The sequence below is a fragment of the Solea senegalensis genome, linkage group LG21 (assembly GCF_019176455.1).
Source record: "Solea senegalensis isolate Sse05_10M linkage group LG21, IFAPA_SoseM_1, whole genome shotgun sequence".
Classification (NCBI taxonomy): domain Eukaryota; kingdom Metazoa; phylum Chordata; class Actinopteri; order Pleuronectiformes; family Soleidae; genus Solea; species Solea senegalensis.
Window position 1 is genome coordinate 7201244 of NC_058040.1, and position 27621 is coordinate 7228864.

General features: G+C 41.3%; 1 protein-coding gene across 1 annotated transcript in view; it reads left to right on the plus strand.

Annotated features, from left to right (window-relative positions):
- The window catches only part of LOC122758637 (disabled homolog 2-interacting protein-like), a 128857-nt gene that overhangs the window by 71822 nt on the left and 29414 nt on the right, over window positions 1–27621 (plus strand). The window contains exon 5 of the mRNA XM_044012904.1: window positions 5999–6117. Coding sequence (XP_043868839.1) covers window positions 5999–6117 — 119 coding nt within the window. The remainder of the gene's footprint in view (window positions 1–5998; window positions 6118–27621) is intronic.

Below are 27621 nucleotides of genomic sequence, written 5' to 3' on the forward strand. Positions count from 1 at the left end.
CATAAGAACAGCATGGGTTTTGCTGACTGAACACAACCTGATAGAGCAGATACTGAGTACAAAAAGACAAATAGGATACAAGCCTGCACTGTAAAAAACAAACAAACAAACTTGTGCTTAGAAAGGAAAGTTCACCTACTGCCAAAAGAAAAACAAATACTCTTCCAATTACTTAAACTAGCAGTTTCAAGTCAAGATAATTTCATCATAGCAACTGCTATTTAAAGTCAAGTTTATATTGTTTTTAAGTAGCTTATACTTGCACGTTTTCAGTACTATTAATTAACATGAATGAAAATACAACTTATTTTGAATCAAAAATATAAAATGTATTGTGCAAGAACATACCTTCAACCTCTGTGGATTAATTCACTCTCATTACAGTTTGGTGTTAAAGGTCCAGTGTTTAAAAGTAAGGTAAAAAATTAAGATAAAATAGTTATTAATAATAATGAGCCACCTGTTTTTTTGAGTTGTTATTTTGTATTATCCGTGAATGAGCCTTTTATAAAGAGGCCCCCATTTTGGACCACCATGTTTTTACAGTAGCCTTAAACATCTTTTGAGTTTTGATGCTAACTGAAGCCTTTATTTGTTCTCCAACACATACAGACGTGGAGGGAAGGATGAGGGGAGGTATATTCAGCCAGCTGCAACATGCAACTTTACCATTAAATGTTGCTAAATTCTACACACTGTACCTTTAATAGCTCTTGTGGTAGGGGTGCCATCTTTACTGCTGGGAGCCCCACCCCCTTTATCTTTCTATGTTTTAACCCACACACGTACAGACATGGATGTTAACCAAAAATGAGTCTGGACAGTGGATAACAGGTCATTTTAACTTTTGAACACTTAATCACTTCACTGTTAGCGTTCAATTTTCAAACCTTGTCATGAGAAGTGGTGCTGAAGATAAGAAGTGATTTCAGATTGCTTAAAGCGGGTATCTTTTTAAGAAAAAAGAAGAAAAAAAAAAGGTGTGATGAAGCCAGGCAATCGTATTCTTCTCCTTCATCTCTCACATTTAGCAGTGACAAACCAGCCCTCACTTTTCTCCCTGCAGTGAAAAGAGTTGTCATGGCATCTAAAGTGCTCCTCCTAGGCCTTGAGCTAAATCTGTCAAAATGGTTTTCTCTCATGTACTTTGCACACACACACACACACACACAAACAAACACACCTATGAGTACACCCTTTGGTGCTACTCCAAAACAATTCTGCAACAGCAGGGATGGACAAAAAAAAAAAAACGCTCTCTCTAAAGCCTAATCTTCAACAACTGGTTAAAAAAATAGATGATTGCATACATTAAATACAAAAGTTGCCTCTCTGTAGTCTCTCTTTCAGGGACTTAAATAAAGAGCTGACAAACCGTATCTAAATCTGACAGGTTTGTGTTTTCCTGGCTGCTCTACAGCGACATGGATTGATTCTCAATCATGACTCGGGTCTTTATCCAATCTCTCCATGTCTCTCTCCTCCCTAACTCCCCCCCCTCTCCGCTCAGATAATAGCAGGGGGTCTAATTGGACAGGTATGCGATGTGTCTTGTTTTCATCAGGTTGTGCTCGAGGAGGACAAGAGAGGTTGATGGTGGAAGCGGGGAACACCCTGCTGATTGTCCAGGCACACAGATTCTATCTGCACCCATTAAGGAAGACTGGAATTGCAAAGCCAAGGGAATAGAATTAAGTTGTTGCAAGCATTTGCTTTAATTTCATGGGGGAGCAAGACATCTAAAAAAGCGGAGCGATAAAATTGAGCTGTCCGCTTAGTGCTGATTTAATGGGCTTGGACAGGCTGAGATTACAATCAGGTATCCAAGGCCATTATACAGCGTGTGCTCACACACAGCCACACTCACACACAGGGGCATGTGGTAACACATTTGCACTGTAAACAGGGGTAATATTTCCAGTACAACAAGCCAGAAGTGCCACCGCCGTCAGTGACAACCAGGTTTTCCTCCTCCTCCGCCTCCTCCTCAAGGATGCCTGTTGAATCAGATTATTGCGTTACTCCTCCTTCCTCGAATTAGCTGTCAAGCCGTAGACGTGTGGAATAATTAATGAGCTTATTCATATTCACAATAACACGGGACATGCCCCGTCAGGTTGCACCGGCTGTAATAGGCTTTGTCGTATTTCTGTAAGAACGAACCTCGGGCGATTGTCAATATCGGTCTGATGTGGAACAAAATCACTGTGTTGGATATCAAAAAAGAAAATGATTATGTTTGAAACAATCCAGAAACCCTAAATGCGTATGCATATAAAGGTTATGTAAGGTTGTTGTTATTGTTATCATTGTATATGTCAACCATGTTGCCTTAAGGCAGTGGGGTCAAACTTGCGGCCTGCGGACCACATGCAGCCCTCCAATCGATTTCATGTCCCTCCAAGCGATAATTATACAAATTATGAGTGATTTCTATATATTTTTTTTAAAATAATGTTATTTATTGTGAACTAAATGTTGTAGCATATTAAAACTCTATTTTGAAATCTAATCCAACTTTTTTGTTATTTGTAAAAGCACTTTAAAACGACCACAGTGGACCTGTAGAGAATAATAGATAAAAGACATAAAAACTCACACGAGGCAATAAAATACACATGAAAAAAGGAATAAAAACGACATAGTGTTATACAATTTTAAGTTCATATCACTCACCGCTACTGAACAGTTGCTTCAGAACAGAACCCCTACTGACCAGACCAGGTCAGTTGAGTTTGAGACCCCTGCTTTAACATGCAGAAAGACGGAGAAAGCAGAGAGGTCAAGCTTTGTATGTTTTGGCTTATACTGTCATGATATGTAATATCAAGACAGTATAGATGCTGACAAGAAGTGATCAGAATTTAAACCGCAGGGAGGAACATGCTTCATTCCACCTGTGATGGTATTATTTCAGTCCTAGTTTGATTTCCTCTGTGCAGCTGGTGCTATGGTCTGCTGATCCTTGATCCGCTGACATCCTCGTTGCTCATTTGCTTTGCAGTTTTTCTGCATTTCATTGCACTTGTACTTTTTTGTAGTGCACCCCTCCGTAACCGGCACTCACTGTAATTTATTCAATGTTTTTGACTGATCCCATGTCCACTTCTGTTCTCAGATTCTTCTTTCCATCTCTCTCTCTCTCCCTGTGTTTGTGTCCTCGCATGTTGCTTTCCCTTTTTTTTTTAAATGAGTCAAAATGTAGAAATAGATGATAAAGGCAAATTAAATGTTAACATTTTTCGCCGCGCTCGCCGTGAGTCATGCCTCCCGTGGAGTTTAATGTGGTGTTAATGTAGGCATCAGTCATAATGACTGACTTTAAGTGGGGGAATTGGCTGTTCATATGTGCTGACCTTCACTCTGCACAGAAAGAGCTTTGACAGGCAGATGGAATGTGTAATGATTGCTGTTCACATGCACAGGTAGGCTGAACAATACATACAAAATAATCATAAGAAGTCAGGCTTGTGTACCTTTTCTCTCTCTCTCTCTCTCTCTCTCTCTCTCTCTCTCTCTCTCTCTCTCTCTCTCTCTCTCTCTCTTTTCCCCTTCCACTCTTTAAAGTCCATCCATCAGGGAAGAGGGAAGAAAAACACAGAATGAGCAGCCAGTAATCAGTCCACCTCGCCTACAGGGACACATTTCTGTGAACAGGAAAAAAAAAAAAAAAAAAGAGAAGCATTTTAATTTGTTAGCTGTGAATATGCCAACAACAGCAGGCACACAGATTCTCCAGGGGCAAAAGGGAAGAGGCGAGGAATTACCATGAATTTGAAGGGGATTTGTGAGTGATGAAATCAGGAAATGAGAAAAGGTGTGTGTGTGTGTGCGTAGAGTACATGCAATTTTTTTATTTCATTGCCATCTTTGCCATCCAAAATCTCCCGTCTCTCTGTCATGTCGCTGAAAGAGCTAATGGGGATGCATGGTGCTGATAAATACAGTCTAATGTACTGTTGAGCTATAGATTGACCACATGCAGACACGGCTGCTTACAGTAAATGGTGTGTTTAAACGGACGGATCGGACACGTTATTGTCATCATACAACTGAAATTGCAAGGTCACATGATCAGAGCCGCTGCCACAGTGGACCAACACACAAAAAGGTCCCAGACTGAATTGAACCCTGGGATCTGATCACCAACAAGTATTCAATTCTCGTATCTGATCCAAAATACGCAGTAGTTTAAGTTTAGTTTTTACAGAAACAAACAGGCCACAGATGAAATTACACAACCACTTCTACAGCTGTAGTCCTTGTTACTAAACTGAACTTCATGTGCAATAATGATAGAGGATGACTTCAGACACTCTCCGTCAAGCTGTCTCACAGATGCAAATAGCTCCTCTATTTCCTTTGAGCCTGCATTGTGTGAAAGTGGTACATACAACGCCCTTCATCAAATCAGCCCTCTTTTTATTTGGTGTGAATTTTAAGTAGTTACTCGCATATACACATAAAAAGACACAATCTTTTGCTCACATACACACACACACGGACACAGACACACTAATGAAACACAGGTCCGGTCGCCTACAGCTAACCGCAGAACGATGACTGAGAACCTCCACAGACACTAATGAAACACCGACACAACATGACCGGTGTGAACTTAAACATCCTGACATTAGTGAGTCTTTGTTCGTGCCTTCTTGATGACGGGTGTCATTCATTGTAGATGCTACGGTGGCTCCGCTGTGATCAGATTGCAGGCTGTCTGGAATCGTACTCTCTAATTAGACCTGTTCCCTTGTTGCCTGGGGCGACCTGGTCCTACTGTAGGTGGTAATTAATTACACAAGTATGGAGCAAAGTATTTCGACAGTGTCGCTGGTCACCGCCTTTTTCGAAAAGTACGGCGTACATGTATGAAGACGTGCACGGAAGTCAAGTCCAATTCTCAGGACGAGTTCAATTTCAGAAATCTGTCCCCGTGACTCCATCAACAGGACTCTTCCCTTCGCCTCAATGTCCTGGACATTTTTTCCCCTCTGTTGTGAACGCGTCTGACACTGACAGTCGTCTGCTGCATTCTTCATATGTGAATGGCAAACTCAAGCAGAACGTCTGGACCACAATTTTCTCCCCATTTTACACGGTTCATATCCTCAAAACAACTGTGAAAAAATAGATTCATCAGAGCCTGAGCAATAATCATTGTCAAATCATTGCAATGTCATTTCTTCTTCTGCATTCCACCCCTCCATCAGCTCATGTCATCTGTATTCAGAGCCCTTCTTTTCTGTCCCCTCTTCAGCTATCTCCTACCCAGCATTTAAATAAGAAAAATAAATAATAATAATAAAAAAAGCTGAAAAGAAGATCAGGTCTTTGTGTTTGAAAACTTGCAGCATCCTGTGATTTCTGCACCACATCTCATTTGTTGATATGCTCTCGTTCTTAATACCGACCAGCAGTTGCCATGGTGATAGTGAGGTGCTTGGGGGGGAGTGCGATTGCAGATGTTAGAAGGAATAAACACACAGACTCGCACTAAGAGAGGGAGAAATGAGTAAACTAATAAAGGGGGTGTATTCGGCGAATTTGTTTGTGGAAAATAATTACAAAACATTGTGTTTGTACATCAGGAATCAGAAAATACAGATAAACGCGCTATGTGGAAAAAAAGCCTACACTGGTTCCAAAAAGTTATTAAAGCAGCTTATTTATATCTGAATGTCCTCAAGGTCTTGTATGAGAACATGTCTGCTGTTGTTGAGGAAATATTCCGTGTCCGACCTTGTCCCGACCTTTCCGGCAAACATCACTCTCGATTCTGATATGATATGAAAATCGATACTCATTTGTTTCTACCTTTAAGTACTCATGACCTTGGGCCTCGGCAAACCAGGAGACGCGCCACCTAAATGTTGCCGTTAATGTATTCTGTCCTGCTGCCAAGTGGAGCCCGGTGACTGACATCGCTGCGAGACTCCCGACACAAACCTGCAATGGCACTGTCATATTGACTGTCTCTGTCTCTCTCCATCAGGGATTTCTCAGTCGACGGCTGAAGGGCTCGATAAAACGTACAAAGAGTCAGCCCAAACTTGACCGTAACTCCAGCTTCAGGCACATCCTTCCTGGCTTCAGGAGTGTGGACAATGACAGGTTGGTGTTTTTTGTGTTCTTGTTGTTTGGCTCTTTTTTTTTTGCTTTTCATGAGTATTTTTTTTTTGTCTGATGTCTGGTTACTCAGGTCACCGTTGACATTATTGTGTTGCGTTGTCAATACATTGTGTGGGAAACCCCCCCCCCCAGCAAATTCTGACTCTCCAGCCTGTCACTACTAATGCGCCTCGCTCTTGCTGTGATTCTCGGCGAGGTACACGGGGAGCGTTCCCTCTCCTCGGTTCTGTCATGGCGCGTTTGCTTGTGTGTTAGAGTTGTGAAGTTCAACTCGCGTCTCTGCAACAAGGTTATAGCCTATGCTGAGATATGGCTTTTTGGAGAGGCAATAGAAATCATGTGAACACAGGTCACAACAGAACATTTCCTCCTGAAAATAAAACTTTCATTACACTGTGAATAAGTTACATGGTTGATAACGTGCTAGAAAAATCTTCTCTAACTCAGCAAATGTTTAAAAAGAAATATTGAAAGCAACAGCACACATCCCAGAATACCCTCAAAAGACTTGTATGGATTAGTCTATTTACATATATATGCACATCCTGGCCACTTTATTAGGGATATCCAATAAAGGAGTGGTCTTCCTCTGCTGCAACATGTTGTGATGAGATTTTCTCATGCATACCTTGGACATAACAAGTGGTTTCTCTGACCTCTGGCATCAACAACAGCATTTTTGTCCAGAGAACTGCACCTCGCTGGATATTTTGTCTGAAAATCCCAGTCGATCAGCAGTTTCTGAAATATTCAGACCAGCCCGTCTGGCACCAGCAACCATGCCACATTCAAACTCACTCAGAGTGAGAGTGTGGCTTTCTGTTTGCATCGGAATCAGTATTTTGTGCCGGTCATTGGTTATAAATTTTCTACAAACAAATAAATACAGTATTTTTTTTCCACTACATACTGTCGTCCCTGCACAACTGGACTTGACTAGTAATGGAAAACTATACCAAACTGTGTGGAGCCGTGCTGAGCCGAGGTAAGGCGTGCCGGGACTGCACCATATATGTTAGCTCAAGCAAAATACCTTTCGGATATATAGTGATGATGAAATGGTTTCTGCTTTTAACTCAACAACCTGCCTCATCTCTGTCTCTTCCTTGCCATCTCCAGCCTCAGAGTCTGGGTCTTTTGCTCACACCACCACTAATGTGATAGTGTTTAGCTTCAGGCTGTGATAATTGCCAGTGTCTGATAACTTCTCCTAATTTCCTCAGGAACTCAACCACTTGGCAAATATTTGCCCTCACCCAACGGTGTCACTGAGAATTCCCGGGGCCACTTTTCACCTGTAACTGAGCTTGCCAGCTTACTCTGGCTTTTTGATGGTTGTTCCATAGTAACGGCTATCACTGGCCCGGACCTGTCACTGCTGTAGCTGGAGAAAAGCCAAGGTGTCCATCTGTGGGTTTTAATTAACGGAAGTGCTGCATTTTTTTTTTTCTTTTACAGCTTTTGGTTTCAAAACCTGGAGCCGAGTGGCTGCATCTCTTTTTTGTGCTTTTAATGAGGCATTAACGCCACTGTCAGACCATCACAAGGGAACACTAGCAATTGTTCTGCGTGGTGAGCTGTTCCTCTGCAGTCGGACAAAATGAGCTCACACCACTTCGTCTTTGCCCCGCTGTCTATTCTCTTCCTCATGTCTACTTTATTTTTTATACTGCCACCCCGTCTATCTTTCAAACTTCCCTTCTTTCTCCAAATTACAAACTCATCAATCGCCAATTTTAGCCCTTCATGTCTTCATATTCCAAACATGGCGCGGTTTCCTAAAACTATCAGCATTTATCTCTGATAAAACGCTTGTGGAAGGTGGCAAATATTTGACAGGAAATTGGAATGTCCAGAGGGGGGCGGCTTATCTCACCTGCTTCAACAGAGCAACGCCAGACACTTCACACACCCCACTTGCACACACAGATTTGAATGAAATGATCCTGAGTCACGTGCAGGAGAAGAGCAATGCCACTGCTCTCTCTTTTTATGATATATGTGTGTGTGTGTGTGTGTGCACATCTCGGTGTATGTGCGGAAAAAAAAAAGAGGAGGAAAGCATGAAAAGGATGCAGAATGTGCTGAGAGAGGTGTCGGTGATGCTTCCTGACAGCCTGCGAGCAGTTTCCCCACAGGGCAGAAAACACTGCAGCATGCAGATGACAGGCTTGGGAACTGGCAGAGGAGGGAGGAGAAGATGAGGAGTCAAAGTAGAGATGAATAAGAGGAGGGAAGGAATTTGATATCCCGAAAACCCCCCAGTGTGCAGACGGTCGGCCTTGAATGCGAGAGATGCCGCCCAAACAGAGAACAATTTACATCTCTATCACCGGCGGCTGTTGTATCTCATTGTACATAATATGGTATAAGAGCTGTGGAGAGCTCCGTTGTGTACATGAGGCGGATTACTTAGTCATATTTTAATGACCCGCTACATTAAATATTAATGAGCATTTTTCTGTAACAATGACTTGGGATACTCGGCATCATGTGGAGTGTTTGTGTTTGCTGTGATGACATTGTTAGGCCCTGTAGCCTCAGGTGGTCTCAGGAGAGGAGAGCTGCAGATGAGAAGCAGCTGGACTCCTAACATGACATGTTCATCCGTGTTAATTAAGAGGCCCTGACGCTGACTGAGCACTCTTTATCTTTAGCAGAGCAGAAGCACAGGCACGCTCACATACTGTAAACGTCTGTGTGTCTTTCCCACCGTAACTGTGGCAGTGGATGTTTATTTGCGTGTCACAGTAAGTTGAATAATCGCCAGAGCTTCACTGCTCATGTTTGCATGACTGCAGGACTAAAACTGGATTTTTAAAATGCATGGAAACATGCAATGAGTACTCAAATGTTCTACTTAAGTTAAAGTACTGGTCTAAAAATGTACACGGAGTACAAGTTACTTTTTGGTTGGAATTATTTCTTGTGTCGTGCAAAAAGGACACGTGGACACACATCTCACCTGGATTTTTAATTAAAGGCAAACCTTTACGAGTTAAAGTGCGAACAAAATAAAATATGTAAACTATTGTCAGTCAAAATGGGTCAAAGGTCACAAATACTTTAACTTTCTCACTCACTCAGCGACCTTAATTCGTGCCAACTCACCTGTCCTCATCCTTCACCTGCCCCTCTCATTCGCATTACCTCATCACTCACCTGTCTTTATTATTCACAGCCAAAGTTTTTTTTCTACTCATTAACAAATGTGATTTAAAACATAGCAGTAGTACATTACTTCCAAAGAAACATACTTAAGTAAAAGTAAAATTACACATTTAAAAAAAATAGCGAGTAAATGTAATTCATTGCTTTCCACCTCTGTAAACAAACCTAATTTCTCAGAGCCGAACTAACACACCTAGATAATTACTGCATGTATACTTTCAATCTGACCCAAACCGGCCTACGCACTCTGTACATGCAGTTCCCACCCCCAGGCTTTGACAGGTGCATTTTCTTACTGATGAGCACATAACCTGCTAATGTGTGTATACTGGGACCCAGGGACAGCAGTCTAATTAAATCAGCTAATGATGAAATGAGGCAGAAACTGCCGTGTTTGAGCATCTCGAGTCAACGTGTAGGAAATAGTCACAGTGCCTTTAGGTCATTTGGTTCACATTTTTAGCTTTTAATTATATGTTTCTTATCTGTGCTTTGTAGTTGCAAATGTATTGGCATTGGTCAAAGACGGGTTATTGTGCTCCATCTAATCAAGTTTCTCCATGCAACGGTCTCTCATTGTTAAGTGCACTGACCTGATAATGTCCTTTACTTTATACGTATCTTGTTGCTTCCTGTGCTCTGATCTGCTCTTTGTATTATCTCTATCTCTCAGAGATAATCTGCGCCTCACCAGCTTCTGCTCTCTTATCTGATCTACACACTAACCTTTCCTGATGAATATGACAATGGCTGCAATGTGTGACCTTATAGATTCTGCTGTGTTGTGTGCCTTGGTCAGACATAAAATATGACATTGGTTTCATTTTATTTTTTCAGTGAAGACTTAATAAAAAAAAAATACTGTTTTAGAATATATATACATATATTTATATATGTGTGTGTATATATATATATATATATACACACACATATATATATATTTATATACATATGATTTTCTGAGCTTTCATATCCATACATATCATGATCCACACATTTCTGCAATGATCTGCAAACCCAAAGTGGGCATAGGACACAATTTAAATGTTAGACCTCAACTTCTTCCTTGGAGATGAGGTTCTGCCTCTTTAGGACCAGGATTTGGTCTCCATTAGGACAACTGAGCCCGACAAGGTCAGTGTTAATGCCATGTAAGATCCCTAAAGAGGTATCAAATACAAGCACCCACCCACACACACACACACACACACACACACACATGCGGAAGCCTCTGCAGCTTCCCTGAAAGAACATAAGTCATGAATGACATCATTGCTAACAACTGTACTCAGCCTCCCTCTTCCTCTTTCCCCTGTGTAATGGGACTACTTGTCTGCCTTTTGTGGTCTTAGACAAATGTGTTAATGATTGTGCTTGTAATTGTATGCATTTGTGTGTGTACGTGTGACCTTGTGGGGACATTTTTCTCTGGACCTACAACTTTAAAGGGCTTTTTCCAGGTTAAAACATGGGTTTAGGGTTAGGATTTAAGGGTTAAAGTTAGGCAGTTAATTATGATGTTTAAAGTAAGGGCATTATGTCAATGATGTGACCTCACTAAGATATAAAAACAAGTTTCTATGTGTGTGTGTGTGTCTGAGAGAGTTCTCTGCACCATGACTCATGTGTCGTTATGGAAAGACTGCTTCTCTGTCACAGCAGGAAAGCCTTTTTTTTTTGTTTGCCATCACTCACACACACTAACTCTGAATATTAGCAGATGGAGAAAATGGCTGAACAGATTTGTCACATCGGTATTTCTTCCTGTGACCTCTCTCTCTCTCTCTCTTATGTCTCAGCCAATCTGCTCCGCATATATTTTCATTATGCTTGCATTGCAGGGAACTCTGACACTGCACACCGAGAGCTCTTATACACATTCACATGCTTAACAGGGGTGTAATTTATGGGGGGAAAATATTCCCCATCCACTTTTGGAAAATGCAGTAATTTTAATTATGTAGGGAATTAAAGCATCATCTGTAATTTGCTGCTTCAAATCCCCCTGGGTCTACTTTTATAATAAGTTAATGTTTTCAAATTCATGTCGCTTTGAGCCGAAGAACAGTTACCAGGAAATTCTGAACAGAACAGAAGAAGCAGCTAAAGAAGCAGCTTTTTTTTTGGACATTTCTAAACATTTGTGGGATTTAAACATGTAAGCTTCATATTTGATTTGTGTTTTATTACAAGATGCCTACATACATATATTATGACCTTGATGGAACCGTTATTCTTTTGCACAACAACAAGGAGCTTTTTGAGACACGATGGTCTCTACCGCACATTATCGATGTGAATTTTATAATCACAACCTGCCTTTTGTAGTTTCGAATGGCGCAGTTAAAGAACCTTGCAAAGATGTTCAGACTAAAGTATGGGCTTCTACACCTGTGTCTGTGTCAGACACTCTTGTTCGTCTTGCTGTGTTGCTGTCCGTGTAAATGAAAGCAAAGCACTGGTACAGCATTAGCTTCTGAATGGCTGCCTGTGACGGGATTCAAGAGCCTTTGATACAAACCCCCCTGTTATCTCTCCATCAACCTGCCGTAATGGGTGCCATGGTGATTGTTGTTGTGTATGTGTGTGTGTGTGTGTGTGTGTGTGACAGAGGGAAAGACGGCAGCACAGAGGGAGAGACACATCCATACATAAATCCAATAAAGTGATGACATTTAGAGTTATTAAATTCCGTAAACATTCCCCAGGTGTTCCTACTGTAATATCCAACCCTTTCTATTGCTCCCTCCCTTCTTCTTCTTCTTCTTCTTCTTCTGCTGCTGCTTCCCCACCCTTTCACCTGTCACTCACCTGGCATTCAGTTTGTGCTTTTTCTGCATTTTGAAGTCATTTAACCCTCCTTATCCACCTCTTTTTTTTCGCTCTGTGACTGTGTCACCTGGAACAAATACATATATTGTCATATTGTTACCTCCTCAGAGTGAAAACATCCCATTCGTTGTTGATTTTAATTAAAGGAATACTTCACCAATTTGCATTTAACGTTGTATTACTAGAATAGGGGTAGTACTTTGAAAAACTGTGCTTACCGACCTCAGTTTTCCCTTAATACAAAGCTAAATGCAAATCGGTGAAGTATTCCTTTAAGACTCTCTGACTCTCTGATTAAGTCAAATAAGCACCAAGCTTTTTTAACTAGCCTTTGACTTATATTGATTCACAGGCTGCAGAGAGAAAAAACATGCGGCTAAATACCTGTCATTACCCTGACATTCTCACAGAGGTGAACACTGACATTCAAACTTCAAAAGAACATAAGATTGTGTAACGGGAACCACATTAGCGGCTGTTGTTGTGATCTCACTGGTAGATTTACTCCACGTCAAACCGGACTCACGGACTTGCCCCTGAATCCACCCCTCTTTGTCTCTGTGCCCTCACTTCATCATTTCCTGCAGCTGGAGCAACATTCTCCTCCCTCGACTCTTTTTCTTTTTCTTTTTTTGAATCTGTCGCTATTTGCGTACTCCCTAACCCTGTTATCTTGTCTCATTTTGGATTGTCTGGTGGGAATGTCACATTTTGCTAACTCTTTTTTTTTTTTACCCGTTTCCCCCCCTACCCCCCCTCCATCTCTCAAACTACACTGATGCATAATACACATGCAGACCCACTTTTTTTTGCTTCCATTCTGACCTCGTCTAATCCATTAATTAACTGACTGCATCATCTTGTCAAATGCAGAGTCAGTGCTTATTAGCGATGATAACTCACTGCATGAATATCTGCTTGGACACTGTCCAGAGAATCAATGGACTTATTATTTGACAACAGCAACACGCAAACGCCCAATTAGAGATCTTTTTTTTTATGACAAACTTAAAAAAACAACAACAGTGTTTTCGCTATGTTCATTGCAGCAGAGGAAGAGTACATCTTCCTCCTCCTCTCTTTGGTATCTTTTCTTTCTATCTCATTTGCGATCTATCAGCATTCTTTGGTGTAGCTAAAACATGGTTTTCGGGATAATCAAGTGTTGTACTAAGCAGGTTTCATGTACCACTGTGCATTATTAAGCTACATCCCACGCAGCCTGGGGGGGGGATTCATTAAATGAACTCATCAATAACGTCTTCAAACCTAATGCCTCTAATTTAGCGATGATTACAAGGCGTTATCCCATAATCTCTCTCTGATTCTCTCTCATAATGAGGATTTCGTCAATTCAAGAGTGATGTGGCATTCCTGAGGTGCTCACGCGGAGTTCGGTGTGTTTTTTTTTTTTGAAAAGGGCTGATTTGTTCGTGCTCTTCTGAACAGAGTGCTCTTCATTTGCTTCAAGGACAGAGATGGCTATTCATCTTTGAAGATTCACCATGCAGGCGCACAAGTGTGTGTGGTTTGTTTTTTTTCCCCCCCCTGCCAGAACCAAACAAGTTCTGCAAATTAATATCCAAGGTTAGACCTTTCATGGTGCACAAGGCTCCTCAAAGTGTAGTCACTTAATTGGAATTGAACAATTGACATGTTCACTCTTCTGAATGAGGCTGGATTCACTCCACACACAGAAGTAGAGCATTATGACAAAATGTGTCATAATATAACTAAAGTATTATATTACTATATATATGTACTTTATATGATAGTACTATTAAATAGGCTAACTATTTTAGTCGAACAGCTTAATAAACAATATTTGGTCATCTGTTAACTATAAATGAAGGTTTGTGAATATTTGCGGAAATGCCTGAATATTTTCAGTATTTTCAAAATTAAATTCCGTTAACAAATGTGTAAATAAGCGCTTTCATCTTTGTCTAAATTGCCCTAAAACGCACTGACATCTTCACCTTACATGTTGGAAAGAAACAAAGAAATTAGATAAATATTGTTTAGCGAACACTTAAAAGTGAAAAATAAATCCGCATGACTCTATTCTGACCGCGGTTCAAATTACTCGCATGAAATGTTCACGCACCGCCCACTTTTACAATTACACCGTGACGAGTATTCACCACTTTTTAACCGTGATGCCCGCGATAGAATCATACATTGCCCTCGGTCTCGCTGAGAACCACTCTGCCTCTTAAGTGTTTTTGAGGTTTGTAATAAAAATGATGTGGCACATAAATGGTGCTCTCCAAAGAAAAGAAAAGAAAAGTCCACTATGTTTTCTTGTTTTTAAAGATTTATTTAATGTTCACTGAGATTTCAAGTGAAAATGTTACACTGGTTATTTTCAATATGTTTCATGGCGCTTTAGTGTGTATAAGCCTCTTCCGATCAGTTGAATATATGTATAATTCGTCGCGGAATCAGGCCCTGGGCCGTCCGAGTGTTGCTGACACCTGTCCAGCTTGTGGGGTTTGGTGGCCTGGTTGATGTTTAACCCCGCTGGGCCTTCCGTGAGACCGTGCATGCGTGGCCAAGGGTCTTCTCTCTTTCATTCTCTCCCGGGGTAATGAGCTGTAATGGATAGGGCCTTGAGCGTGACAGGAATACCAAGGGCCGCATCAAAGCAGTATCCTCCACATGCCTTTAAAGAACTGCTCAGTACACATGCAAACACTCATTTATTCATTCAGTCCTCTCTTTAATCTACTCCAGTCACAGGCTTTTCATTTATTTATATTATGCACCCGTTTTTATTAATATTAAAAAGTGTGAAGGTTTTCATGAAGAATGTACAAAGATTATGTGATTTAGTGAAGAAGAAGAAGGAAAAAAGAGACCTATGGAGTAGATACGATTGATGTGTTGCACATAAATTATTGCTCCGTGGGGAGTCACAAGCGGTGGTTTGTACGTTTTGAAAAGAGAAGGACATTTTGATCAGAGTTAAAGGTGTTAAGGTAAGGACATCCATACAGTCCATACAGCCCTGCCACTTAACTGAACTTTACTGCTCCGTGTATGAGCATATTTTTAATCTTCGATGGATTAATAAAAACGCCCATTTATTGTAAAAGTCTCACCCAGCTTGCTCTCCGATTCGGTAAAGTCTCCATTTCACTCCACTTAATCCGAACTGGCTTAAATAGAGTACAGAGACTACATTTATATTCACCTAATCCACCGATGGTGATGATACATAAATGCCTGCCTTGGCAATATCCCTAAAGCCAAAGTTAATCTTCAGGCGAAGTGAAGTAAGCGATGACACTGATAATTATGTACTGTCCCGACCCCCAATAAAGAAGTGTTTATGTGGCAGCATATGAGAAGCAGGAGTAACTGCATATATTCAAGGAATAGGTAATGACTTTAGGATGTCCTAAGAATTATGTTCCCAACTGTTTTTTGCCATTAGCCCAGCTTAAGTTTGTCAACAGCTCACTTCCCACACCAGAGTCCTATTGAGAAAATCAGGGATTTTACTGCTGCCTCCATCTGTACATTTAGATATAAATGATTCTTTGACTCCACTATCAAATGAGGCAGCATTAATTCTGCAGCTTCTGTGTCCCCACAATCTTAAAACACAGCTTATCTCAATGGTCTCTGGTGCGCCTTGTCCAAACTACCGTTTCCAGCATGAATAGATAAATGATCTTATCTTATTTTAATTCTGAAGATATTGAAGACTTAAGCCGATATAGATTTTTATCAGGAGAGCCGTTTGTTCCGCTGTTTGGAACTCTGTCTTGAAGAAGGGAGGGTTTTGTTTCATATTTCCGGTACGTTGAGATAATCTATAAGAGTCCAGCGTCTCAAATTTCTGCAGCTTCATTACCCTAATCCTTGCCTGTGTTTTTGGAGCTACGGAATACTTTGAGATGATCGAATTCAAATATGGCACGTGCACGTATCCGCCCCGGCACCTATAAACTCACACAGGCTATGCTTCTCTACAGGTAAAAATGGCCCTGAATGTTACTGTGTAATGTAGTCAAATATTTGCGCAAACAGGCTTGTAAAGATAAAGCAATCAGCTGACTGTACTGTACGTCACACTTTTATTACCTCACACAACCCAGAGCACTTATACATATATATATATATACAGTATATATATATATATATATATACATATATATATACATATATTAATTTAAGCATTAAAGTAAAATTACTTCACTTGTGTGAGGTTCAGGGTCAGGTTCACGCAGTATCCTTGCAACTGACCAGCACCTACATAGTTTTTTTTGTTGTTTTTTTTGGCTTTGCAACTTGGTTTGATATCACGTCTTAGATTGTGATTCAGCTGCGATGACGTGCGGTCACTTCCTGGTGCAGTATGCGTCATCATCCACCACTTACTCAGCCTTTTCCAGATGCTGCCACATCAAAGTCAGGCTGTCATGGTATTAAAATAATAAAAGAAAGTAACTTTTTTTTTTTCTTTGTATGATTAAATAAATTAAATTGTCCATACATCTACTGCACTTCAACAAGCATTGAATAATGTGGGCACATCCTCTGTTATCCGTCATTCTTTTTTTTTTGATAAATACTGACTCATGCCCTGTAAATAAATGATATCGATCTGCCGCGTCTATTGTAACAGCAGCGCGGCTCCTCTTGTGCAGCCTGACCTACTTATAAGCACACATTTTAGCACCAAGGTGTCAAAGCTGTGTGTTTTATATAGCGCTCCATCTGAGCACAAGAACAACAGGTCATCAGAGCCACCGCTTTAAAGTCAAAGGACCATTTGAGTTCACGGGACACTCGCCCGTCACTTTCATTTACACTTACCTTTGCAAGACGAGCGTCATAACATAACATTTGTTGCCACAGTCTGGGCTCAGTCACAAACCATCAGTTGGATTCCTGCAGTGTGATGGCAGACCATTGCACTGTATTGCATTGCTTACTACATGGGGAATTGTAAATTAAGAGAAAAACACTGAATTGGTGGAGAGATGGGATGGTGCCAGACAGATAAGTGTGTCTTTTTTTTTTTTTTTTTTTTTTTTTTCTTTGTTGAAAACATTTACAAAAAAAAAAAAAAGGTTGTGTTCTTGGAGTGCTGTCATTCTGAGCTTGATTGTGTCTGGGTCAGATGTTCAGCTTCTCATTGTGCTTCAACAAACTCCTTCAAATAGCTCCCTGCAATCAGACCGCACTTGTGGCCTCTCCGTCGGACAAAAAGCATGTTATTTGTTTCTTGTTATGATGCATTTAAGGAGTTGTGAGCATGTCTATCTTGACAGGTTTGTTGCACTGAGTGCGGGAGACCGTAGTGCTGCAGCCGCGTCTATGTCAAAATGGTATATTTTTGCACCAGAGTCATTTTTTGGTGTTTGGAAAGAGACATTTACATACACTCACGACTCACTTTAATTAGGTCCTCACTATACCTAATAAAGTGGCAAGAGTGGCATCCTGTGTGGTTGTAGCACATTCAGGGATGTTCTTCTTCATACCATGAGTGAATCTTGCCTTTGAATCAGTCTCACCGTTCTCCTCTGACTTCTAAGACATAGAGAATCGCAGCTCACTGGATGTTTTCTCTTTTTTCGGACCATTCCCTGTCAATCCTTGAGGTGAGCGTGTGTATGTAAAACTCTTAGAAGATCAGCAGTTTCTGAAATAGGGTTAGGGTTATTATATATATATATATATATATAGGGTTGGACCAGTCCATCTGTCTCCCAACAGCCATGCCATGTTTAAAGCCACTTAAAATCATCTTTCTTTTTAAGTGGCTTTAAACATGGCACTTTCTGGTATTTTTAAAAGTGTCTTTTAAAAATTAGTCATTAGATTATTTTTTTATTTTTTTCTATATATTTTATTTTATTTATATATATATATATATATATATGTGTGTGTGTGTGTGTGTATATATATACATATATATGTGTGTATATGTGTATGTGTATATATATATTTATTTTAATTTTTTTATTTTATTATTATTATTCTATTGTGTGATTTTTTTCCTTCTGTACTGTGTGTCTTGGACCTTGAGTCTGAAATAAAGCTTATCTATCTATCTATCTATCTTCACCAATTCTGATGCTTGGGTTGAACCTCGTTGTTTGATATTTGCATTTTCAAGCAGTCGAGCCGGTGTAACGGGTGTGTAATTCTGCACTTGCAGGTAGCTTGAATAGACAACTTCAGTCGGTCATCATCTACCGCTTTATCCTCCAACAGAGGGTCGCGGTGAATAGACAACTTTCCATAGTTAAATGAATTAATTACACATGCTGCTTCAACTTGACAATAGCTCATTCATCAAGGTGATGTCATGGAGCAGCCACATTTCCCTTTATGGCTTTTGCATGTGTCTGTGTTTTATGATATTTGAATCCAAAGACAGGCTCATACATGCAAAGTTGTGTTGTTGTAATGTAGATTATGGACAACATAACCCGTCAGAGCACCATCTCAGTGATTGTAGACGGAGCATTAATGCTGGCGGTGCTGATGGAAGTGGTGTTTAAATGTTGGCATCGGCTGCAGGAGCTGGAAGCAGCGTGTTACAGGTGCAGCTAATCCAACTGATTAGCGGTTGGCTCATGTGTGTGGGAAGTGAGAAGAGGGGTAGCTGTAGGCTTATCTAATTGGATTAAGTGAACCAGAAAAGAGTTGCTTCCTTGATTTTAAACTGATCGGATGATAGGGAGGGAATAATAAATAAAATGTCAGAATGGACAGGAGCCCAGTGGCATTGCTTGAGAGTAAGCTGGTAATGAAGAAGAAGAAGAAGAAGCATCGCTGATTAAACATTCATTAAGCTGAGTTAAGAAATAAAAATAAAAAAATAAATCTTCGAAAGCAGCCACACGTCACATGTTACCATCACAATCATGAGAGTGCAAGGTTTGCATCAGTCCTCACTCATTCTTATAGTTTAATTCCGCCGTGTTTTTGTTTATTATATCATATGCCAATCACATGCACACAAATCAGTCAACATTTAAGATTACCGAAATGGACTGTAAATAATTTATGTCTTCTCTTTTTTTTTTTTTAAAGTGAAATTTATACTCCTATAGATTTGTTTTGTGGGTAAATGTATTAGGCACTGCTGGTCCGAGCTGGCACAGCTGTTTTTACAAGCACCAATAAATTTACGGAGTCACATTCTCTCACCTCCATCGAGTCACACGTTCATTTACTCTTTGCTTTCAGTGTGTATTTCATCCTGGAGTAAACCTATCAAAGAGGACCATAGTATTGAAACATAGCATTCCACCCACCCCACAGCCATTGATTGCTGCCCAGTTTGCACACTGTAAGAATGAATAATTGATCAACAACACACAACAGGCTGTGGATTAAATTAAAACCGCTGTCCATAGTACAAACACTGTTACAGTTCAGGTGTTTTTTTTTATTATTATTATTCCTGTGCTGTTTTTGGAGGCAGTTTCTCCCGAACCAGTAATCACTTCAATCTTTGTGACTGACATTGATGTTTTGTTGACGTCTCAGTGATTTAATGGGAATTATAAACTAACACTGACATCTGATGTTAATAGAAACATTGGAAACCGATTGTAGCCTATTGCAATTAAAAAAAACAATGGTTGATGTTAACATTTGTTTTTGTAAATATGTGCACATAACCGACCTGCCCACCTGCTTAATTGTAAGGTATGTTCTATATATTATGTCACATGAGTCAAGTTGTAAAGGTCCAGTGTGTAATAGTTCCTTGTTACAGATTTTAGACAGAAAAAGATTGGAAAGATTAATGTTTAGATTAGATTAAACCGAAAGATTGGATAGCGTAAGATAGCATCTCTTGCCTCACTCCCCTTAATTTTATTTGCCCACGTAATTAGATTTTTTTTTTTTATTGAGTAGCTCATTGCTGAGAGTGAAGTTCCAACTCCTCTTGTTTTCCTGTTTCAGGAGGAAACAGATGGGAAGCTGCGAGCGTTTACCTTTCAGTATTTTAGTTGTTAACCCAGCAGTGTTCCGATGATCTGAGCTTTTGTCCTGAGTGGGTGTGAGCTCAGTATTTGTCCACCACACCCTGTAGTGTGGTCATTTGATTTACAAGTGTGTGTGTGTGTGTGTGTCAAGGAGAATGAGGGGTAAGGGTGATGTCATTTTTGATGACATCATTGCAGGCGTGCAGGAAGTGTAGGAGCTGCGGTCCCGGCTCTGCACTGCTCTGCCTTATCATGTGTGTCCTGCCTGGTCTTTTATCCCCAGTGCCAGCTCTGGCAGTGTGTGATCTCCAGGAATAACCTCAAACTCACCCCTATTTCCACTGCCAGCCTACCAATTTGGACTCAAATTGACCATGGCAAAGCCCTCCCACCATCATTCCAGTCTTACTACTAGCAACCCTTTGGCTGGCCCCGCTGGCCCATCTCACTCTGCCAAAACTGAGCTCAGCATGGCCTCGACTGAGTTCACCAAGCTCGGGTCTGGTACCCCAGTCCATGCCTTCAGCTTAACAGCAGCGGTGGCAACAGACGCAGCAACAGTAGCTGAACACCTCACGCCAGAATTGACAGGACAAAGAGCACATACTCCCTCCGGAGCAACACAAGAGGAGGAGGGTGGGGGGGGCAGGGCCAAGCCAGGCTACGCTGCACACACATACTTGTGATCCCCCTGCACACCATATATATAGGCTCCTCCCAAAGCAGGGAAACGGAGATGGAAGGTGCAGTCAATCACCGACAGTGAGAGGGAGGGGTTTTGCCGGAGTTGGTATGAGAGGAGGGGTGAGAAAATGCAATATATTTTCGTCATTCTTAAAATCAGAGGCAGGTTTTGCAGTTTCCTTAAACCCATTCATTCAGAGTGAATGAAACAAGAGAGAGAAGGAGAGAGAGAGAGAGAGTCCTGTGTCAGTGACAACACAGGAAGTAGGGCATGCTCTGTTCAGGGTGTGCGAGAGAGGGTGGGAGAAAGGAAGGAGGAGAGGGAGCAGCCAGAGAGAGAGAGAGAGAGAGAGAATCATAGTGCTCGTTCTCCTCCCCTTGCCTTGAAGCAGAAAGAGAAGGAGCCAGAGTAAGGAGGAGGAGGAGGAGGAAGAGATTCACAAGTCAGGAAGAGAAGAGGCAAAGCGGCAGTCTGCAGCAGCAGCAGCGGCAGGAGGGGGGTGGAAGTGGAGCTTTGCAATCGCCTCTGCCCTCATCCATCCCTGCCTCTCTATTTCTTTTTTTTTTGCCCTCTGATTCTGGCTCAGCCTTGGTTCCCTTCTCTCTCCACACGACTTTGATTGTTCTGTGGAATTCTGACAATGGCTGGTGAGTGTTATCCTGCTTTTCACATGTCACTCGCCATCCTTTGTGTGCGCACGGCTGCTTGGGTTCATGCGGTGGGAGATTGTTTATTTTTTTCATTGTGAATGCGTAGCCAGTGCCACGAATAGAGGCGTGCGCGCGTGGAGGACGCTTGATTGAGACTGTTTGCGCTCCCCGTCTTATGTGCCGCTTGTCTTCCAGCTGTGCCCTCGTCGTCTGTCTTCACTTTCCCTCTGTCACTAGCGATGCAGGAGAGGTTGTTCTGCTGAGCACAGGCACACTGCTCCATCCTGCGTACTTTCAGGATGCTCAGTCATTATTCTTTAATTGCTTTCAACTCCCAGAGGGGCTGCCATTCAGAATACGGTTCTTTTACGATGTGTACTTTGTCAATTTATGTGCATATAATACCGGAAAAAAACATAATAAAGAGGATGGGGTTTTTGGATTGTTAGAGTTGATCATATCCTCGATGGCCTGTGTGACAGAGGGCAGCCAGCTTACACAAATCAGATGACTAGGTTGTGCTGTGAGGTCAGCCACCGATTTTGGATGGCATCTTCTATCCAAGGCGGCAAATATCAGTTTAAAGATAGGTGGGTGGCCACAGGACAGAGAGTCTCAGAGAACAAGAGCATGAGTCGAAAGGCAGCCTTTGGGAAGTAAATGTTTATTTGTTGCACTCCATGAGAAGATGGAAAAGGGTTAGTCAGTAGAAATTATAGCTCCTAACAGATTTGTTAACATTTTACAGATGGCGTTTCCACCAATATCCAGTTAATGCATGATATCTAGTTTCACAGTTGCAAATTTAGGCCTGGGGAATAGTTCAATGACATTGTGGTATACTATCACAATATACCATATATACTGTAAATATAAATGTATTTGATAATTGTTTCAGTATAACAAAGGTTCAATGTAAAAATCGACAGAATAGAAAACTTTGCGTTCCAGCTGGAGCATAAAAATATTCCTTTTTGAGTTACTCCATTTTAATGTGTCTTGGTGAGGAGACACATTAACACGCAGCACTGAGTGTCGGTAACTTGTTTGTGCCACATTGTGTGAGTTTAGTTCAACAGCTTTCACTGGAGAACAGCATTCATTTCTCTCAGAGGTGGCTTCATGAGGAGAAAGCCTGTTTCTGGTTTAGTAAAGACATAAATTATAGTTTGATGGTCTGCTTTACTACAATATGCCGCTGATATGTTTCAGTGTGGGAGCTCAGCTGGTGGTCCTCCTGATTGCAGGATGCTGTCGAGCCCTTGACAACAAAACCCTTGCTTGACATCTGCAGATCATGTCGTTATACTACAGGCATTTTGTGCCAGTCTGTGTTTGTATGCACTAACAGTGTGATCCCCCCAAGCCTGGGGTACTGTGTCTGCTTGCATTCATGAGCGACTGTTTCCCTGCATATTAATACATGTGTGTTAGTATGTGTATCTGTGTTTTCTTTGTCACAACAATTCAAAGCTTGTTTGAAACCCAGACAGTGGGGATGGCAGAGTGAGAAATAGAGGTGTGAGGCGTTTTTTTTTTTTTGTGTGTGTGTCTAAAACGTGCAGTTGGAGTAAATGGGAAGCGACTGTGAGCGTGAATGTGTGATAGAGATACGACAGAAAAAGAAAACAAGTGAAATACGGTTGTCAGGATAGTAGAATTTCAAGCTTATTACTGATGGGAAAATACTCAGCGCTCCATACATTAGATACCACACAAATAACAAACTTGAATGTCAATAGAACAGAAATGCTTAATATCAGTGCATGTAAAAAACATGCTATGAAAACACATTTGAAAAAGATACACAATATCTTGTGTCCTTCTGGTGACGTTGCAATATCATTGCATTGCTGATCAAATAGGGTTGGTAAATTAGGCTGATCAGCTTTAAACACCTTTAGATAGACCCTTAGAGTGAAAAAATAACATCAACAGTTTATTTTGTTGACTATTTTTTTATTCTGGGTGACTTAATCTCTTATGTAATGTTTAGGACGCCGCTCTTAATTCCTCTTTCATAAAATAGATTTTATGAAAGAAATACAATATTGTATGTACTGCAACACCGTGACTTTAAATACACAATATATCATAATCTATGCCTTGACAGGATCAGTGAACAAATGCAGAGCCCTCTCCAGTGTCTCTCCACCACTCCTGTCCTGACCGTCTCTCCGCGCCATAGCCTGAGTGCTCTGTCTCTGTGTAATTACTCTGTCAAAGATAATCTCGGCGATGTCCATTGATTTGCTGAGAGCTGATGAAGTGGAGCAGAGGATTTGATCAGGCACATGCAAAGGGAGGGGGGAGAGGGCGACTCGCTGCCACACCCAGGGGCCACTCGAGTAGGGGTCAAAAGGTCTGCGCCACTCGGATTTGTATATCAGCAAGGATGAAGCACAGCTTTTTTGTCTGAATTACTAATAAATAATCATGGTCCAATCTTATGAAACCCAGAAGATTTCATTTTAATTAATTCAGGTTTTTTTATATCCCTCTCCAAGGCCCACCTGCAGCACTTCCAAGGGCCACACTTACGGAAACACTGCTCTATTAAATTTCCTTTAAAGCTGTTTCACTATGGATTCTTTTCACCGGCTACTGCTTTTTTGTTACACATTAATAGTCCCTGTACTTCCTGCTTTTAAATGCAATTATTTATTAAAGCGAGGGAACTAATGTCAACATTGAATCGAATTACTTAATAGGAGATTGTGAACATTCTGTAAAGGCCCAATAGGCTTGTATTGAGTTATCAATTTAAAGAGAATTTAGAGGCGAATTCAAATGTAGTCCCTTGAATAAAACGAAGAAAGAGGGACTCGCCGTACATTAAAATGTCTATTCCCCTTTAGAGGCTTGTATTGAGTGAGTTTAGTGCTCTAAAATTCATGATGCGTATCAGCAAGCCGGCGGAGAGACTTCCGTCTAACTTCCCATTGTGAATGAAAGAGGTTTTAAGTCGACTCCGTCAAAGACATTCGGCGACGTTATTCTAGATCTCCCATATAATCTGCCTGGGAGAGAATGAAACAGGAAGCATATGTTCATGATGGGGCAAAGTTGTTAGTTCTCTCGCCCTGAAGGCTGTTGCACAGAGTCAATAGGAGCAGCAGGAGGAGAGAGCTCTCAAGTATCAGTATGCGTCTCTTTCTGTCCTTTCTCGTCGCGTACTGTGTGTTTTCTTTTACACAAACAAACGGGAAGAGCTGATGTCAATGCTCCGTCTCTTCATCTCTGCTGTGCTTCATAAATAAAATGGAAGGCGAGCTATAGGGGGTTGAGTAAAGTAGTAAAGGGAGGGAGGTCATGGATGCCTCCATCATTTCCTCTCACTCTTCTATCTGCACTTAGGAGTAAGCTGCATCTGTATTAGTATGTTGTAGTATTATTATTATTATCGTCGTTACTCTGGAAGTGGAAAAAGATACTACTAACCATCAAAGTTTATTTGATTTTGTAATTCTGACTCTGCACACAACACCCCAATACAACCAGAGATATTAACGGGGTATGGAATAAACTCAAATGTCCCTGACATTTAACTAACTTCCAGCATTTTGAAACATATATATATATCACAGTTTAGCTGAAGTTAGTCCTCACGTACAGCCGGGATCATCAAGAATTCTAATCCTTATTGCAGAATTATTAATAATCCCACCAGATGAGTCATCCGAGTGTTGAAATAAGTTCAATTTGCTCCTCTCCCTGTTTCGTCAGCGCCTCGTCTTCCCTGCCCTTCTGCAAACCTCTCCTTGTCCACCATGTCTTACCGTCTCTCTCCACCGTCCACCACCCACCTTCTCTGAGATGCAGACTTGTGGAAGCTTGCCTGGAATGTAAAACTGTATCCTCTGATTATTTTCCTTCCCACTTCCCTCCCTCTTCTTTTACCTCTGTTTTCAAGCAGGTGGTGCTTTAATAAAACAGGTTAGTAGTTAGCAGGGGAATAGCCTGTCAGAGGCTAAGGCTGTCTGGGACCGCCTCTCAGACAAACAGATAACAGAGAGAGAGAAAGGGTCCTGTCCCTCCCACCCTCTCCCACGCTCCTGCCCTGTTGCTGTCTGTTGTCGTACACTTGGCTGTTGACCCACACACTCTTTGGCTGTATTTGACACGGTTCCTTCCTACAAAATCACATTTAATACATGTCTGCATGCACCGAACACTTCTCTGGAAACATTAATGTACACAGACACGTGACGGTGCAGGGGCCACATGACTCGCACACTCGTACACAGAGGACCATTGTTCCAAATTCACATAATAATGAATAACTGAGACATAATTTTCGGCATTCCCCTTCAACTACGCCGATTACTAACACACTTCCATCGATAGAAAAGCCTTATATTATATTATATGTGGCAACAGCTACACTCTAAACAAGCCTTGTGAAGTATGATATTATCATGACCTAGACCAGAGGAATGAGGAAATCCCCGTGAGTGTTTAGTCTCCCAGCCTTGCCTTGGGTCCGTAGTTAACCTTTACCCAGCCATTCTCCCAAACAGCAAGGCATGCAGGTCTGTTTACTTGTGATAAGAGCAAGCAACTCTAATCCACTGCATTGGGAGGAACCAAGTGCATTAAGCCCCCTCCAGTTTCACCTCCCAAATGGTATTTGAATTGTTTTTGAGCTGCACAACCTGTCCAGCTACAATAGGGTTCAAAGTCCTTTCCTCTGCATGGTTTCACAGTGCCCACCTTTGTTATGAGTAGCCGGCAACTGCAGACGTAAATAGTTCCACTTAAGTCTATTGAAATAATGATGCCTGTAATTTCTACAGACTGTTGAGTGATTGAGCTGAGAAATTCTCCCCTTAAAGAGTGGAACTGGTCCAGGCCATACCGGACCAGTTTCTAAGTATTTCATGGATGACTGGCATTTCTGGGTCTTTGGCTCTTCTTTTTTTTTTATGGAGCTCAAACCTCAGTTTTAATTGAAGCATCTCGTGACAGCATATCTCAGCGGTGACATCAGTCTTCGCACAGTGGGTCGCCAGCTATGTGAAAACAACCATGTACAATACATCTGGCTGTGAATCTTCTCCCTAAACCAAGCTGTCCTCATTTTTTTCCCTCCTCTTCTCCCTCGCTTCCTCTCCTCTCATCTCTTTTCTTTCTTTTTTCTTTTCTTGGAGTCCCCTCTCTCTGGCCAAGGACCCAGGATTTTCCCACAGAGCATGGTGCTGAAGGCTGAGCTATTGTTTCTTGCTTTAGGGAAGCGGGTAGGGAGGAGGAGGTGGGGGAGGCAAGCTGACTTCCTGGCTGCCAACTCTGGGTCTACATCAGTGTGAGAAAAAGCAGGGGAGACAGATCTGATGATGTGTGGAGGGAATGACTTCAGCTAGAATAAAATATAGAGCTTTGCTTCATTTCTCAGCGAGTACTGTAGCATCTGAATAACTTTGTAACAGCCTGTCAGCGTTTTCCTTGTTTGAAGAACTTTTTTGGGGGGGTTTAATTTTCTTCTTGCACCTCCATTTGGAACAGAAATGGTGTCGTCCACCACTGTTTACAGTACCCAAGATATATTTTTATAGGAATACACATTTAGGCTATTATTTTGCAAATACTACTGTAATTTAGTCGTTGTTTGGTGACCTGCCACTGAGTACAACAAAACAGCTATAGCTCCATTTTTTTAGTATACTTAATTCAGCATCAAATATTAGTTTAAAGTCTTTAAAGTCTTACCTGTATAAATCAAGGCTTTATTTATCATAATACAATGTCACACTGGACTATGGGCAGGCGTGTCCTAGATAAATAAGCACTGTCTTTTTAAATGGGATGTGGAGAGGGGTGTGTCATAGACATCCTTTGGGAGTGGTGTGGTGTAGCTTTGAGGGCAGAGGCTTCAGCCACGTTCCCAGCGACTCAGAAATAGTCAGGGAAAACACTGAGAACAGCTTCTAGTGAGGAATGCGACCGAAAGGGAATCTGTGCACTCGGGAGATCCGGCTCAAGCGAGGTTCTGCTGGACCATGTTTCACATATTCAGTAGATCGTAGGTGTCTTCTTTTTTTTTCTTTTCTTGCTTTAATACTTTATTCATGGGTGTGCTGGGATGGCTACAGCACAGCTGCATGCTGTGGTTTAAACAAAACCTCTGTCCCTGCATCCACCTACGGTTCACTCAGGACTGTAGATTGTGAGTTTCATCTGGTTATTT